This window comes from Malaclemys terrapin, chromosome 3 (genome assembly GCF_027887155.1).
Source record: "Malaclemys terrapin pileata isolate rMalTer1 chromosome 3, rMalTer1.hap1, whole genome shotgun sequence".
In the NCBI taxonomy this organism is placed as follows: domain Eukaryota; kingdom Metazoa; phylum Chordata; order Testudines; family Emydidae; genus Malaclemys; species Malaclemys terrapin.
This window is the reverse complement of record NC_071507.1, coordinates 118,672,698-118,688,044: the sequence shown is the minus strand read 5'-3', so window position 1 is coordinate 118,688,044 and position 15,347 is coordinate 118,672,698. Positions and strand designations below refer to the sequence as shown.

Genomic DNA, 15,347 nt, shown 5'->3' with positions numbered 1-15,347 from the left:
TCAATAAGTGTCCAATAACACTGGTTCATTCCTATGCACAATAGGACCTTCAACAGATAGGTGTTGCTAAGGTCAGTGATTCCTAAGGTTCAACTCAACTGCTATTGTTTTTTTGTTTTTTTTTTATGGTAGCAAACATTTGGTTTTGATGAACCAAATTCATACAATATATACTATTAGCATAATATCTTTATTTAATGTTGTCTTTAAAATGATCTTATTCACTTTTAACATGTATAATATTTATTTAGAGACAAGTTGGGTGAGGTCATTATTTTTATTGGACCAACTTCTATATCCTGGGACCAACATGGCTACAACACTACTGCATAATGGTCTACAGTCATTTTGAGAGAGCACTGTTTTACGTCCCCTGTCCTGGCTCCTCATCTGCTCCGTTTCTATCCATCCTGCCCCAGCCTCCAATCATCCCCCCACACGTTTCCCATCCCTATTGGCTCCCAGTCCCAGATTCCTTTCACCCCACATTCCTTGTCCAATGTCAGTGCCCCTCGCCCCAGCTCCTTGTCCCAGTCCTCCACCCACATGGGTCCTTATCAGATCTGCTTCCCCTTTATCTCCATCTGAATTCCAATCCTGGTCTCTTTATTCAGTCACCCCCCCAGTTCCTCATCTGATCTCAGTCACTGCTCCACCCACTGGATCCCAGTTCCACTGACTTCTGTTTCCATCCCAAGCTTCCAGTCCCAGACTCTTTGCCCAGCCAGTCCCAGTGTCTTCCTGTCCCCCCAAGCCTTCAGTTCCTGTCTCCATCTCACTCCTTCCACAGGTCCTCCGCTTTCAAATCAGGCAACTTCCACCTCCACACTTCCTAGGCTGCTGGGCACCAGTAGAGGACCATTGGGAATACAGAAGAGAGGCTCTCTGATCTCCGTTCTGGTGCCTGGCTCACAGCAGCCTAGAGCTGCATTTGCAGAGAAAGTCCTGCTCAGCCCCATGCTGGAGCATGCCTCAGACAGATAGGATCTTTGAGGAAATTAGCTGCTAAAAATCAAAGTCTCTACTGAGCATGTGCTAACTGCAATTTTTCAAAGGCTTGTAACTTGGCCAAATTTGGGTGGATTTTCATGGGGATCACAAAAGCCACATCTCTGACACAAAGGCCATCCCCAATCAAATTTCAACTCCCACCTTCAATGTATTGAGGCACTAGAGCTTCCCACCGAAAAGGTCACCAGAACGCAATAGGAACAAAATAATATATTTTTTCCCTAGCCTCATTCTTGGAAACAGCTGAACTATTATGGATGAAAGTTTCCAAAAAAGTCCAGCCTGAGGCAGACACCTGGCTGGAAAATTTCAGTCCACACAGGGAAAATTTGTCAAAGTTATAAGCAACTGAAAACAGGGTCTTATAATGTGAAGTGGCAGGCAAGGCGTGCACATAGCAGCAGCCATTTTGTCTCATGAAAGCCCAGAGAGCAACTGGCACAGTTTTACTGAAAATCTCACAATATTTGGTATTTTTCTTAAAATCCCAACTCCTGGAGGCATGTGATTACCTGAAAATTCTCATTTTCATGCGGAAAATGAAGTGGCAGAGAAAAGCTTGAAAATGTGAACCCCGTAGGTACAACAGGCCAGAGGCAATGAAAGAGACATATTTTTAAAAATGAGATTTATTAAGCCAATCTTTTGATTTTAGGACCTAACTCATGGGGGGGGGGCTTGTGGCCTTGGGCCTCTGGCAGTGGGGAGGGCATAGGCAGAAGGGACGGAGCCCGGGGCTAGCGTCCCTAAAGTGGGGGCTCCACCTGCCACCCATGGGCTGACTCCCACTTTCATAGAGGGTGCAGAGAAAAAGGATAAATGTAAACAGTGACCAATGGCCCCTTAACCACCTGCCTGTTACTCCATGTGTGGAATGCTCTCCCGTCCTCCCTACACAGCCAGAGGCTTAGGGGAAGGTGAGAAAGCGGTGGGGAGAATATGTAGAATATGGGGGTCAGGTAGGCCACTTGGGGAGCAGGTGAGAGGGAGCCTGAGCATTTTTGCACCTTCCTCTGTGTCCTTCTCTTTCCCTCTGCTGCTTGATGGGTGCCTGAGAGGCAGGGGTAAAGGTAATGTAAAAGACTTACCGGTGCAGAGGCCCGGCTCTGGGCCCCTGGAAGGGGCGGGGCCTTGAGTGGAAGGGGTGGGGCTGGGGGGTAGCCTTCCCCAGCCAGCCCTTCCACACTGCCCAGCCCTGGCCATATGCGGCCCTGGTGGTGATTTAAAGGGCCCGGGGCTCCAGCTGCTGCCACGGTAGTGGTGTTGGTGGCTGGGAGCCCCAGGCCCTTTTAAATTGCTGGGCCCTGGGGCAGCTGTCCCCTTTGCCCTCCCCCGTTGGCAGCTCTGGGGGTGGGGAGCAAAAGGGGCAGTGACGTTAAAGCGCTGTTAGTTGTGTACGGGCCGGAACCAGCAGCCACTTCTTACCGGTATACCGTACCGGTCACTTTCACCTCTGCTGAGAGGCCTTCCCAGGCGAGCTGTACTGGGCTGCTGCAGCGAGCTGCCTCCGCATGAGAAGAGGTACCACAAACTTACAGTGTAACTGGCTGAAGTTTCAGAATAGAGACATCTCTTTTGGTTGTGTTGTTGCTCACAGAAAGGACTGGTAGAGCCTGCAGCAGCTGAAAGCAGATTGAACTAGCTGTTCTGCTAGACCAGCGGTTCTCAAACTGTAGACCGGGACCCCAAAGTGGGTTGCAACTCCCTTTGAATGGGGTCGCCAGGGCTGGCTTAGACTTGCTGGGGCCTGGGGTTGAAGCCTGAGCCGCACTGCCCAGGGCCGAAGCCAAAGCCTTCAGCCCTTGGTGGCCGGGCTCAGGTTACCGGCCCCCTGCCTGAGTCAGAAGCCCTTGAGCTTCAGCTTTGCCTCCCCTGCCTGGAGTGGTGGGGCTCAGGCTTTGCCCCCCCACCCCACCCGGGCCAGTGGGGTTCGGACGGGCTCAGGTTTCGTTCACCCCTCTGGGGGTCATAAAGTAATTTTTGTTGTCAGAAGGGGGTCTCGGTGCAATGAAGTTTGAGAACCCCTGTGCTAGACCTTCAGAGCTGTGGCCAAGCCCAGCCTGCCTTGACCAACAGATCTGTGTGGTGTCTCCAGAGAACTGCAGACTTGCCATGCAAAGAACTACCAAGTGAAGGCTTTAACCATTTGAAAGAGAATTCTTGATTACATAATAAAGCGTCTGGGGATGTTTAGTCAATGAGATTGCTGAGTTGGTCCACCAAGATGATTAACCTGAAATTCTTGGACAGAAAAGGCCTCCTGCTGTGGCACAAACTGTATTTAATTAATTATGAATTCCATTTAAAATTTCACCAAAAGAGAACATTCCTCACTTGTGAAAAATAACTGGGTTTTGTTATTGTGCTGTTTACTTTATTTCAGTGCTGTACATGCAGGTTAATATTTTTAAAGCCACCTAAAGGATTGGGATGCCAAATCCTTTCGGAGGCAAATCACAGTCATGCTGAATACAGTGCTCTCTGTATTGCAGTGTATCACCTTTCCTGAAATACAACTGCTCTATTTCACTTTATAGTCCTCTTACCCTAACAGAATTTATCTTGCAACACCCTTACTACAAATAAAATAGTAGAAATAGAACTTTCTGAATTTCAGAGCAATATGTAGAATATGTAGGAAATTTGGGTCCGATATTGATCCCCTGCTGATTTTATACCATTGCAATTCCACTGATTTCCAGCAAGGTGCTTCTGATTTCCAGTGGTGCGAGGGGAAAATCAACCAGACTCCTTAGCGACTAGATTTAGGAAAATTCCTAAAGCTCCTGGAACCAGATCCTCATTTGGCGCAAATGGATATAACTCCATTGATTTCAGTGGAACAAGATCAGTTTAAACTAGCGGACAATCTGGCTCCTGGTCCTAGTTCTGTTTTGATTAGCTAGTTTAGTAATTCACTATTACCTGGGTGTGTGTGTGTGTGTGTGTGTGTGTGTGTGTGTGTACAGTTGCCTATATAAGACAAAGCCCATAATACTGGGACATCTGATCACCCTAGCTCCAGCATGAATGTAGAACTCGGATTTGGTAGAGCTTTGCATCCACTTTGCACAGATATAAATGATTAACAAGGTGCAAGGCAATGGAGAATCAAGGCCAGTGCTTTGATTTTATTTCAGTCAGTGACATACCATTTGCCAGATGATATTGACAACATGGGGCAGATTCTGTTGCCAGTGAAGTCCTCCTGGCATGGCAGGGATGGGAGGTGGTTCTAGCTCCCTGATATAGCAGTGGTGTAAGTTACAGCAGCTTCTAGGAACCATCCAGCATGCTGAGGATAACAGGAGCAGAGTGTGCTCTCGCCACACCCCTTACACCAGGGCAATAGGGAGGTAGGACAGGGTTGTGAGTATATGCTGGCTCAGCACTTTGCTGGAAATGTGTGTGTTTTCCACTCCCTTTGAACGGCCTGAACAGTGCACAGGGAGTGAAGCAGGGCAGTGAATCTTACCTCATGTTTACATGCTTGCAGAAAAGAGTCTTGTCAGCGGTTTCTGGCTGTTACCGTCCCCATCTCCTATTAGTTGAATACTATAATTAGTGCTGTTCTGCCTTTATTAGTTCCCAGTGAGAGCATGTGGGTCTGATTCTCCTCACACTAGATTTACACCAAAATAACTCTCTTGGTTTCATTGGAGTTACTCCTAATTTAAGCAAGTGAAAAGAGAATCAGGCCTTCTATGTGCAATGGAGCCTCTCCAAGGACTTGCTGTGCCTTCTGTAATAGCTCTATTCTCAGCTTATTGTGTAGATAACAAAGACAAAATTCTACAGAGAATCCAGCTACAAGGAGGACTGTAACAAACAAGTCACTGAAGGTAATTTAGGATTCACATTTACCTGTAAACATGTAATGCATTAGTAAATTAATTTCCCACTGGACAAGCAAACACAGGATAAACACAGACACTGAATTGTGTGTCATATTTAACAATACACTAATTATCATGTAAAGTACTTAGGTAAACACATGTGCCAAATACTGGGCTGCATTATAGCAGCTTTGCACCACATTTGCAGCCTGTGCTCTTTCTTCTACAGGCCTCTATCCTATGAGCTGTTTGCCCCCCAAATGTCAGCTTCCCCATTTCCCCCTCCCAAGGCCACTTACTGGGTTCCCAAGGACACAGTGTGGCCAACTATCACAATTTCATCAGCAGTGGCATAATTTTGGTTCCTGCTGGAGCCAGTCGGGCAATGGTGAGAGAAGCTCCAGCCTTCATGAGATTTCTAGCCTTGCCCAGCAGCCCTCACTGGCTGGCTTCCCACCTCCTGGGGAAGAACAGCTGATCAGAGCTGCTTTAGGAGGCAGGCAGAGCTCTTTCCTCTCCCAATCCCCCGCGGAACCCAGAAGTGTTTGGGTAAAGGAGGGGGGACAAGGTGCAGCAATATCATTTTCACAGGAAGGGTAGGTATAGGAGGGACGGGAAACAGTCCAATAACTCAGGGCTGCCTCCCTGCTTCTCTCGCCTCTCAGGTCTGGAGCTGCCCTCTCTCTCTACCCCTCCACCCCACACCTTGACTCTCCACAGCTGCAGGATGGGCTGAGTTGCAATGGGGGTAAGGGCAGTTTTGAGGTCTGGGGACACAAAATGAGCGGATGTGGGGATGAGGGGGCACAGAACTGATATGGGGATGGAGGGCAATGCATAATTAATTGAGGGGTTGGGGGGGCACAGAGTTGATTGGCATTTGGGGGTTGGTGGAGAAGCTGGAAGGCCCCGCCCCAGCAGCATTTTATACCCATTACGTAATTTGATCTCTAGCAAGAGCTCCTGCAAGAACAGCAGCAACAGAGAAGAGCCATGAGCATGATTAAAGGATTAGTAACGTTAGGGTTACCATACGTCCGGATTTTCCCGGACATGTCCGGCTTTTGGGGGCTCAAATCCCCGTCCAGGGGGAAATCCCCCAAAAGCCGGGCATGTCCGGGAAAATCGGGAGGGAGGGCTGGGCCGGGGTCGCGGGGCCGGGCGCGCGGGGCCGGGCCGGGAGCCGGGCCGGGGCCGCGGGGTCGGGCCGCCGAGGGGGTGCGCGGGGCCGGGGGGTCGGGCCGGGAGCCGGGCCGCCGGGGGGGTGCGCTGGGCCGCGGGGCCGGGAGCCGGGGGGTCGGGCCAGGAGCCGGGCCGCCGGGGGGGTGCGCGGGGCAGCGGGGCCGGGAGGTCGGGCCGGGAGCCGGGCCGCCAGGGGGTGCGTTGGGCCGCGGGGCCGGGAGCCGGGGAGTCGGGCCGGGAGCCGGGCCGCCGGGGGGGTGCGTTGGGCTGCGGGGCCGGGAGCCGGGGGGTCGGGCCGGGAGCCGGGCCGCCGGGGGGGTGCGCTGGGCCGCCGGGGCCGGGATCCGGGGGGTGCGCTGGGCCGCCGGGGCCGGGAGCCGGGGGGTGCGCTGGGCCGCCGGGGCCGGGAGCCGGGGGGTGTGCTGGGCCGCCAGGGGCCGGCTGGCAGTGCTGGGCGGGCCGGGGGTGGTCGGCCGGGGGCCGGCACCCCAGGGCCGCAGCCGACCCAGGCTGGAGCCGCCGGGGGGCCAGCCTGGGCCGCACCTCCTCCCCCCACACCGCCCCTTACCTGCCCAGGCTTCCCGCGAATTAAATGTTCGCGGGAAGCAGGGGAGGGGGCGGAGACTTTGGGGAGGGGGCGGAGTTGGGGCGGGGCTGGGGGCGGGGCTGGGGGCGGGGCCAGGGCCCCGTGGAGTGTCCTCCTTTTGGAGGCACAAAATATGGTAACCCTAAGTAACGTGCCTTATAGTGCTAGACTGAAAGAGCTCAATCTGTTTAGCTTAACAAAGAGAAGGTTAAGTGGTTACTGTGATGAGGAAAGGCTCTGGCAGGGGAAATGCAGCAGAGAAGGGCTCCAGCACTGGGGAGCCGCAGGGAAAGGCTGCAGCACTGGGGAACTAGCAGAGCCTTTCCCCGCTGCTGGAGCCTTCCCCCACTACCTGAGTCTTTTCCTGTGGCAGGGAAAGGCTCCAGCAGCGGGATACCACACTGCTAAAAACAGAAGGTAGACGGGGAGACGTGACTTGGGCAAGTAGAGAGCTATGTAGGGTACATGCTCTAGTATGTACCCTCACCCCTCAGGCATGTCTTTACTTGCCTAAGCCATGACTCATGATTCATGCTGCTATTGATACTCATGCTAGGAGGGCTACATGTGTATGTACACTACACTCTGCGGAAAGAAGCATGCAGGGTAGATGTACTTTACAGGGCCAGAAAGCTTTGCTATACCTCAGGAGTCGGCAACCTTTCAGAAGTGGTGTGCCGAGTCTTCATTTATTCACTCTAATTTAAGGTTTTGTGCGCCGGTAATACATTTTAACGTTTTTTTACAAGGCCTCTCTCTATAAGTCTATAGATAACTAAACTACTGTTGTATGTAAAGTAAACAAGGTTTTCAAAATGTTTAAGAAGCTTCATTTAAAATTAAATTAAAATGCTGACCTTAAGCCGCCGACCTGCTCAGCCTGCTGCCAGCCTGGGATTCCGTTCCCCTAGGCTGGCAGCGGGCTGAGCGGGGCCTGCGGCCAGAACCCTGTCTGGCAAGGGGCCGGCAGCCAGAACCCCAGGTTGGCAGCGGCCTGAGCAGGGCCAGCGGCTGGGACCCCAGCTGGCAAGGGGCCGACAGCCAGAACCGGGCCGGCAGCCAGAACCCCAGACCAGCAGCGGGCTGAGCAGGGCCTGGGGCCGGGACCCCAGAAAGGCAGCGGGCCAAGCGGCTCAGCCCGCTGTCGGTCTGGGGTTCCGTCTGCTGGCCCCTTGCCAGCTGGGGTCTCAGCCACCGGCCCAGCTCAGCCCGCTGCCAACCTGGTGCTCGGGGTGGGAGGTGGGGGTGTGGGGGGTGCAAGCATCAGGGCATGGAGTGTGGGGGGGCTGGGTATGTGTGGGGAGTGCAGGAGTCAGGGCAGGAGGTGTGGGGGGCTGGGTATGTGTGGAGTGCAGGAATCAGGGATGGGGTCATGGGGGAGGATGCAGGGGGCTGGGGTGCAAAGGACGTGCAGGGGTCATGGCAGAGGCCTGGGGGGGTGGGCTGGGATCAGGGGGGTGCTCCCAGCCCCCTGCCCCTGAGCGGCTCACGGCAGGGGGCTGGAGGGATACGCCCAGCTCCTACCCTCCTTCCCCCTGCCTCTTCTCTGCCTCCTTACTGGTCTGAGCAGCGAGAGCGTTGGGGCTGCTCTTCCCCCCTCCCTCGCAAGGGCCATCGGCTGCAGGGAGGGAGAGCAGGCGGGGCTCGACGCAGCACACTGGGGGAAGAGGCGGGGGAGGGGGAAGCTTGGCGGCCGGCAGAGCCTGCCGTACAGCAGCAGCCAGCAGGACCAAGCTTGATTCTACCCCCTGCCCCCGCCAAGGAGAGCGGTAGGTGGGAGGTGGAGAAGAGTGGGCTGGGTCGGGCAGGATTTTTAATGGCACGCTGCTGCCTGCTGGGGTCCGTCTCAGCCTGCTGCCGGGATTTGGCAGCGGTCTGAGCGGGACCCCGACAGGCAGCAGCATGCCATTAAAAATCAGCTCGCGTGCTGTCTTTGGCACCAGAGGTTGCCGACCTCTGTTATACCTGCTCTTTTCTACTTCTGCTGTAGCTTTCACATTTAGGTTCTGATACTGCAAACATACACACACGTAATATTACACATGTGCATAAGTGTTCACAGGATCGGTGTCTACATTTGCTGCTACAAACAAATGTAGTGCCCTAGGACTTTCTTTTAAACATCTTTAAGGTAACCAATGTGCTATATTCCTCCCATAATGAAAACCTGACTGCATTTAGCATAGAAAAATTGGTTGCATATATAGAATGAACTCTGGGTACCGAAAAATTATGGAGATACTATGAGATAACAAAACAAAGAATTAGTTAAAGAAAAAAATAAAAATAGAAATATAGTGGGCCTGGAAGTCTGTTGACAGCATAACACACTGCCCCATGGATTACATAGATTTTAGACTGTTTAAAGGACCCCAATTATATGAAGTTTTTATATAGGTCCACTATAATAGAGCTCAAAGGATCTTATGATGAACACATCTAGTGTGTATCTTGCTAAGAAGGAAGCTCTCTAGCCAGTCCATTTCTGGTACAGGAACATGACATGGTGCCAGAAGTAAACTAAGAACAGAAACAGAAGGAAAACAGCAACAAAGGTTGCAAACAGAAGGAACAAAGCAAAAAGGTAACAGGATCTCATCAACATGCCATCTTCAATGCTCCAGAGAACGTCAGCTTTGACAAATCTTCAGAATGGACACACTGGAAGCCGTAGTTTGCAAGATTTCACATTGCAAACAAACTCCACAAAAAACTGGAGATATACAGGTGTCTTCTTTAATTTATTCTATGGGAAAGCAGGCAGAGCATATCTTTAAATCCTTTGACTTTACTGAAGACAGTCACAAAGATAACTATGAAAGGGCTCTGGCTATGTTTGATGCACACTTTATACTTAGTAGAAATGTGGTTTGTGAAAGAGCATGTTTCCACCAGAGAATTCAAGAAATTGGGGGAAATGCTGAATGTTTTATAAGAGCTCTCCATGTATTGGCTGAAAACTGTGATTCTGGGACTGCAAAACATGAAAATATCAGAGATAAGCAGTTTATTGGGTTAACAGATAAAAATCTTTCACAACAGCTACAACTGAAAATAGACTTAACCCTAGCCACAGCTATACAGAAAGCAAAGCACTCCAGCCAATGGAAGCTGGGAGGGGCGGTGCCTGGGGGCGAGAGCCACGTGGACCCGCTTGCGCACCTCCACATAGGAGCCAGACCTGCTGCTGGCTGCTTCTGGGGCACAGTGTGGTCCGCAGTGCCAGGACAGGCAGGCAGCCTGCCTTAGCACCCCCTCTGCGCTGCTGACCGAGAGCTGCCTGAGGTAAGCCCATACCCCAGCCCCAGTCCTGAGCCTCTGCCCCCCAAACCCCTCATCCCTGGCCCCATCCCAGAGCCCTGCCCCTCTCCTGCACCCCAATCCCATGCCCCAGCCCTGAGCCCCCCCAAACCCAGAGCCCCCTCCTGTACCTCAAACCCTCATCCCCAGCCCCGAGCCTGCATCCCCAGCCCAGAACCCTGATCTCCTCCTGCACCCCAAACCCTGCCCCAGCCCAGAGCCCCTTCCCACACCCTGAATCCCTCATTCCCAGCCCCACCCCACAGCCCTCATCCCCCCACCCCAATCCTCTGCCCCAGCCCCGAGCCCCTCCCACATCCCAAACCCCTCGTCCCCAGCTCTGTTGGGTCGCAGGCATCAACAATTTTCTTCAACTGGGTCGCCAGAAAAAAAGTTTGAAAACCACTGCTCTATCTTGAGGGGGATTTTCTAGAAGAGAGGTGTAATTCTGAGGTAAAAATAGACATTGGTGACCCCAGAATGCATACAGAACCCCAGTACTCAGCACAAGTCATCACTGTGTCATGGACAGATGCATGCTGCAAGATCCTATTAACAAGTGCCTGGACCAGTGGATACTACTAGTTTACAAAATAAATAAATAAAGCAGGCATACACCACACATCAAAAGGACAATGGACCACAGTAACCACAGACAGAGCAAAATTCTCTTGATATTGATAACACAGGAATACATATCACAACATAATGGTATATCACAATATCACTAAATGCATCAAGGGAGAAGGCATGTAAAGGAGGAACAAAATATAACTGCACGGTTAGCTTTTGCTTCGCCATCTTGCTAACACTGTCCTCAAAAGATTTGAATAAATGGTACATGGGATGCAAGATCAATTAGAATTGTGTGTGGTTTATGAATTAAGAAAAAAATGTCAATTAACCCTGCTTCATTTGCAGGTACCACTATACTCTGAATAGGATCACAAATCACATGAGTTTTCAAGTTACATCAGGTCAACTGAAACAGTCAACAGATATTATAAACAGTCTTGTAAACAATTAGAGAGGTAAACTAGCATCTGAACTATGGTGTATGTCAAATCCTCAGCTGCTGTAAATTGACATAGCTTCAATGACTTAAAAGAAATATTTTGATTTATGCCAGCTGAGGTGCTGCCTGAGAGCGTTAAAAATAATTAGTATGAGTGATATTGTTTCCCAGTAATATGTTGATAATGACAGGTGGATCGGGGCTGGAGAAAGGTAGTATGGTTTATGACCTTGGGTTTTTCCTAATCTCTTCATCCCAATCAAAATCTAATGTGGCATCGTCTAAATCTGTTATTGAGAAGAGAGATTTTCCTGTGACCACATTTTTATTGCTGGCATTTCCCAGTCCAAAACACTTTCTTTTGATGCTGGTGCTCTCAGAATGGGTCTTCAGAGGCAGTCCCTGGCTTTCCTTGCTGTTGCTGGTGACATTAAGTGACGGTGGATTTTCCGATTTTGATTCAGGAGGTGACATGAAGGAAAACCTGGCTAGTTTTGCTAACGTGCTGGAGCACACCTTCTTTGTGCTCAGGCCACCAGGCATTTCCTCTCCTTTCCTGCTTTTCTCGGCAGTTGGCGTTAACACAGCATGGTGTCTAATATCTGAGATCTGTTTGGTCTCTGAGTGTCCAGTTGTAGCTTCTTTGATTTCTCTTTGTAAGGTTTCATTTTGCTGCTGCTCCTTTCTTTTATTATCAAGGGGTTTCTTCTCCAAACTATTGTTTCCTAAACTCATTGTTAGCTTTTTCTGGTGTTTCGCAGGGGGATAACGTTCTTCCTCTGGCTGCTCTTCTTCTGCTACAGTTCTCAAAATCCTGTGAGGCTTAAAAACAGCCTCTGATTGTGAGGGAGGCAATTCTGCATTGCTCTTATTTTCAGAAGAATGAACAAATTTTGTCCTTTGTCTGAATGAAAATTTAGCTAGTTTAGCCACTGGAGGTCCTTCAGTCTCAATGATTTCCGGCTCATTGGAACCTGCTGTGATTGCTTCCTTTACCGTTTGGTCTTTATTTCTTTTTCTCATGGAAGTTATCTGCTTCTCAGCTACTACTGTCACATTATTCCTACTCTTTCCTATTGCACAAACATTATTCATGTCACCTGAAGGAACTCGTGGGTCAGCTGCTGACTGGAAAGACAGTGGAGAAGGAAAGGTGTCTGCTTTGGGGTCTTGTGTACTTGCACAAAAATTGTGAGCTCTCTCTGTGCGCAATCTCTGCCACTTCTTAGAGACATGTTGTGTCACCACTGAATCAGGCACACTAGCATTTTCTGAGGCTGGATCTTTAATATTTGCTTCAGAATAAAGATTTTTATGTCCTTTTGTCCTTTTCTCATCAATACCAGAAACTACATCCTGTCTAAAAGTAGCATTGAGGTCCACAGTTGCCAGTGACTGTCCCATCCCAGTTTCTCTGCTTTGTCTTGAACCATTTTTTTCTTTAGAACAGGATTTGTCATTGAGTGTTTTCAAAGCCAAATTATCTACAGGTCTCTTGGGGATTAGGGATTGCTGAACACTTTCTTCAGCATCCATGTTGCCATCTACCATGCTGTCAAACCAGGTCAAGCTGCCATCAGCTCTGCTCTCATTGTGTTTACTCAGGTTATTTGTATCTCTGTTTTTACCAGCTCCCTGGCTAGCTGGGGGCTCTAGAGGTGTATCAGTTTTACTTCTCCCTTTGACCAAAGAATTTTGCTGTTTGCAGTTATCCCCTTGTTGGTCTGACAGTTCTGTCTGGGACATTTGCTCTGACTGCCCAAAGGTATCATCGCTTAAGGATCCATAGGTAGTATTTTTGCTGGTCTCTCCAGACTGCAACTGGCATGAATTTTCATTCTGTAATCTGTCGGATGAGGAGGAAAAAATATTTTTACAAGTAGGTTAATTTTTCATTTTTCTTCCTTTCTCTCCTTTGCTGCTCCTAATATATAGCAGCAGCAGAATAGAATCACTGTGTCCCATATATAACACTGGCCTTAGTGCAGCAATGTCTGATCTCCTTTTGCTCCTGCAGCAGATTCCTGCATTAAGTAGCAGAATCTGGCCTTCTTATTCATGGTAAGGAGTGCTTTTCTCCGTAAGGAGAACTATTTATGGAGTAATGCATTACTTAGCAAGAGTAAGGGTGGCAGAATTTGGTCCATACTTATTAAATACTAGCATTTACAACCATATTTGGTTCACTCTTGCAAATTGCCTGTGTACTTTGCTCAAACAAAAAGTGGATTTTTAGTATGAAAATGTAGATTATTCCATTTGACAATGTAATTTATATTTAGTATTATTTACTTAAGTCTGTTTTTCTGCATGTGCATATTCTCTTTCTGGGTTATTCACAATGTGACGCACACAGTTAGATTTAGGCAAAAAGGTTACTGTTTTAAAGAGTAGACACATAACGTATCCTGATTATTACCCTGCATCACGATATACCAACAAGTTCTAGAAGTTAACCAGAGTGATGGTCTTTGATTTCAATTTTTAAAAAATGGGTTTACAGAATCACAAATGCCTGTAGTGTTTATGAGCGATGCACCCTGCAGTGACACTTCTTAGAACTGTGATCTCATCAGATCTCATGCTAAACAGGGTGAAATCTTAGATGAGAGATGGGTACGGAAAATTGAGATGCTGCACGAAGAAGTGGTTGTTGATGATTCAGTAAATGATTCACTTCCCTCAGAGTCACTATGGAACAAATATGTTAAGAAGCTCTATAGTGCTCGGGGTGAAGCTTTCTGGATGCTCTGTAAAACCAGGTTCTCACCATTTGTGGTGGTTGTTTTCATTCCCATAGCTCATTTCGAAACAATAGGAGTGTTCTGGCCAAATATCAATCTGGTTAATTGTATTCTGCCTAAACTCCCCCATTTTAACAGGAGATACTATTTTTCTTCGCTTCATGTCCTAAATCAGTATTTTTATGCACTAATAAACAGCCATGTTCCATCTCAGAAGTTACTGCATTTCAGTGGTGGATAAAATAAATCCTATGTACCACATATGGCTTGTGTATCCTGTGAGACAGAAGATGCTATATAAGTGTAAGACATTTATTAATTATTATGTGGTTTCTCCAAGGTAGAAAGGATCTTAAAAAAAAAACAACAACCAAAAAACAAAAAGTGCAGTAGCAAAATGATGTGAACTTTTTTCTACTTTAAAACTTGCTATGGTCTCTTGGAGCCAGATCACATTCATCTTCATTTCAGTTGCTTTTATTGCTCTGAATGCATATTGGGAACGTGACTTACTCTGTGTTATAAAACAGAGCTGAACATTTTTCAAGGGAAATTCATATTTTCACAGCTGCTTTTATTCCTTTAATAACATTATTCTTTTATCTTCCTTTAATAAAAACAAGTATGTGTTTCTTATGGAGCTTGCTGTCAGTTCAGGAGACAAAAGTTATTTTTCTTTAGATTATTACTGCCTCACCTCAATAAGTTAAAAGGAGTTTTCTATTATTAAGAACAAATAGACTCTCCAAAGATTATACCAATGAGCTAAAAGCTCCTGACCATCCAGTGAGAATCTAAAATATTTTCAGTATCAAGAAAAATATATCACCCAAAAAAATAATTTTGATCCAGACTTATCCCCTGTTATCACAAAGAAAGGGATCCCAACCAGACAAACATAAAATAATCTTTTTTTAAAAAATAAAGCAAAGCTTGCTGTACTTTAACAAACAGGAATCAAAAAGTTAATAAAATTAATCATTTAGCCACAAAGAGCAACTTTCTGACCTTACTGGAATTAGATTAAATTTATCTGGACGTATGTTGAAAAATCATTAAAATGTTATTTAACCTTCCATAAATTCAATAATCCCAGAATGAAAAATGATCTTGTAATGATCTCAGTATGCTACTTTAAAAATCCCCTGCTTTTTCAACTCCACTGAAGGTCTCTTTCCTAAGTCAGGTTCTATTTTTAGAATCTCTTAGTACAGTTATTGTCAGCAATCCTTTTACTCTATTTAATTCTTTGCTAATCTTCATATTATCACCTGTCAAGTCTTTTGAATTCTTCATGCAGAAGATCCTGCAGCTCCAGTCGCTCCAGGATGAGTTCACATTGCATTCGATACTGCTCCATTGGGTTTTCTGGAAATGAGGTATGCAGTGCATTGATGCCTCCAAGAAGTGCACCTCCCTGTGCCACCAGAAGAATGGAAACATCTTGGTTACTCAGCATCAGATTTTAACACCAAGGACAGTTTTATCTACAACCTGCCATTGGCTATTTTAGCACTTGATGTGGCAAATACTTACCCAACAATTTTACTCACACAAGTAATTCCATAGAAGTCAATGGGACAAACTCACATGGATAAAGTTATGTACATGCATAAATGTTTGCAAGATCAGACTCTTCGTTTATTATTATTATTACTGGGGTTTACACAAAA

General features: G+C 47.8%; 1 protein-coding gene across 1 annotated transcript in view; it reads right to left on the bottom strand.

Annotated features, from left to right (window-relative positions):
- Positions 1-10,561: 10,561 nt before the first annotated feature.
- The window catches only part of MCM9 (minichromosome maintenance 9 homologous recombination repair factor), a 78,644-nt gene continuing 73,858 nt past the window's right edge, over positions 10,562-15,347 (bottom strand). The window contains exons 12-13 of the mRNA XM_054022646.1: positions 14,946-15,091; positions 10,562-12,776 (exon numbers count right to left, since the gene is read on the bottom strand). Of these exons, the coding sequence (XP_053878621.1) occupies positions 11,153-12,776; positions 14,946-15,091 (1,770 nt within the window). The 3' untranslated portion in view covers positions 10,562-11,152. The remainder of the gene's footprint in view (positions 12,777-14,945; positions 15,092-15,347) is intronic.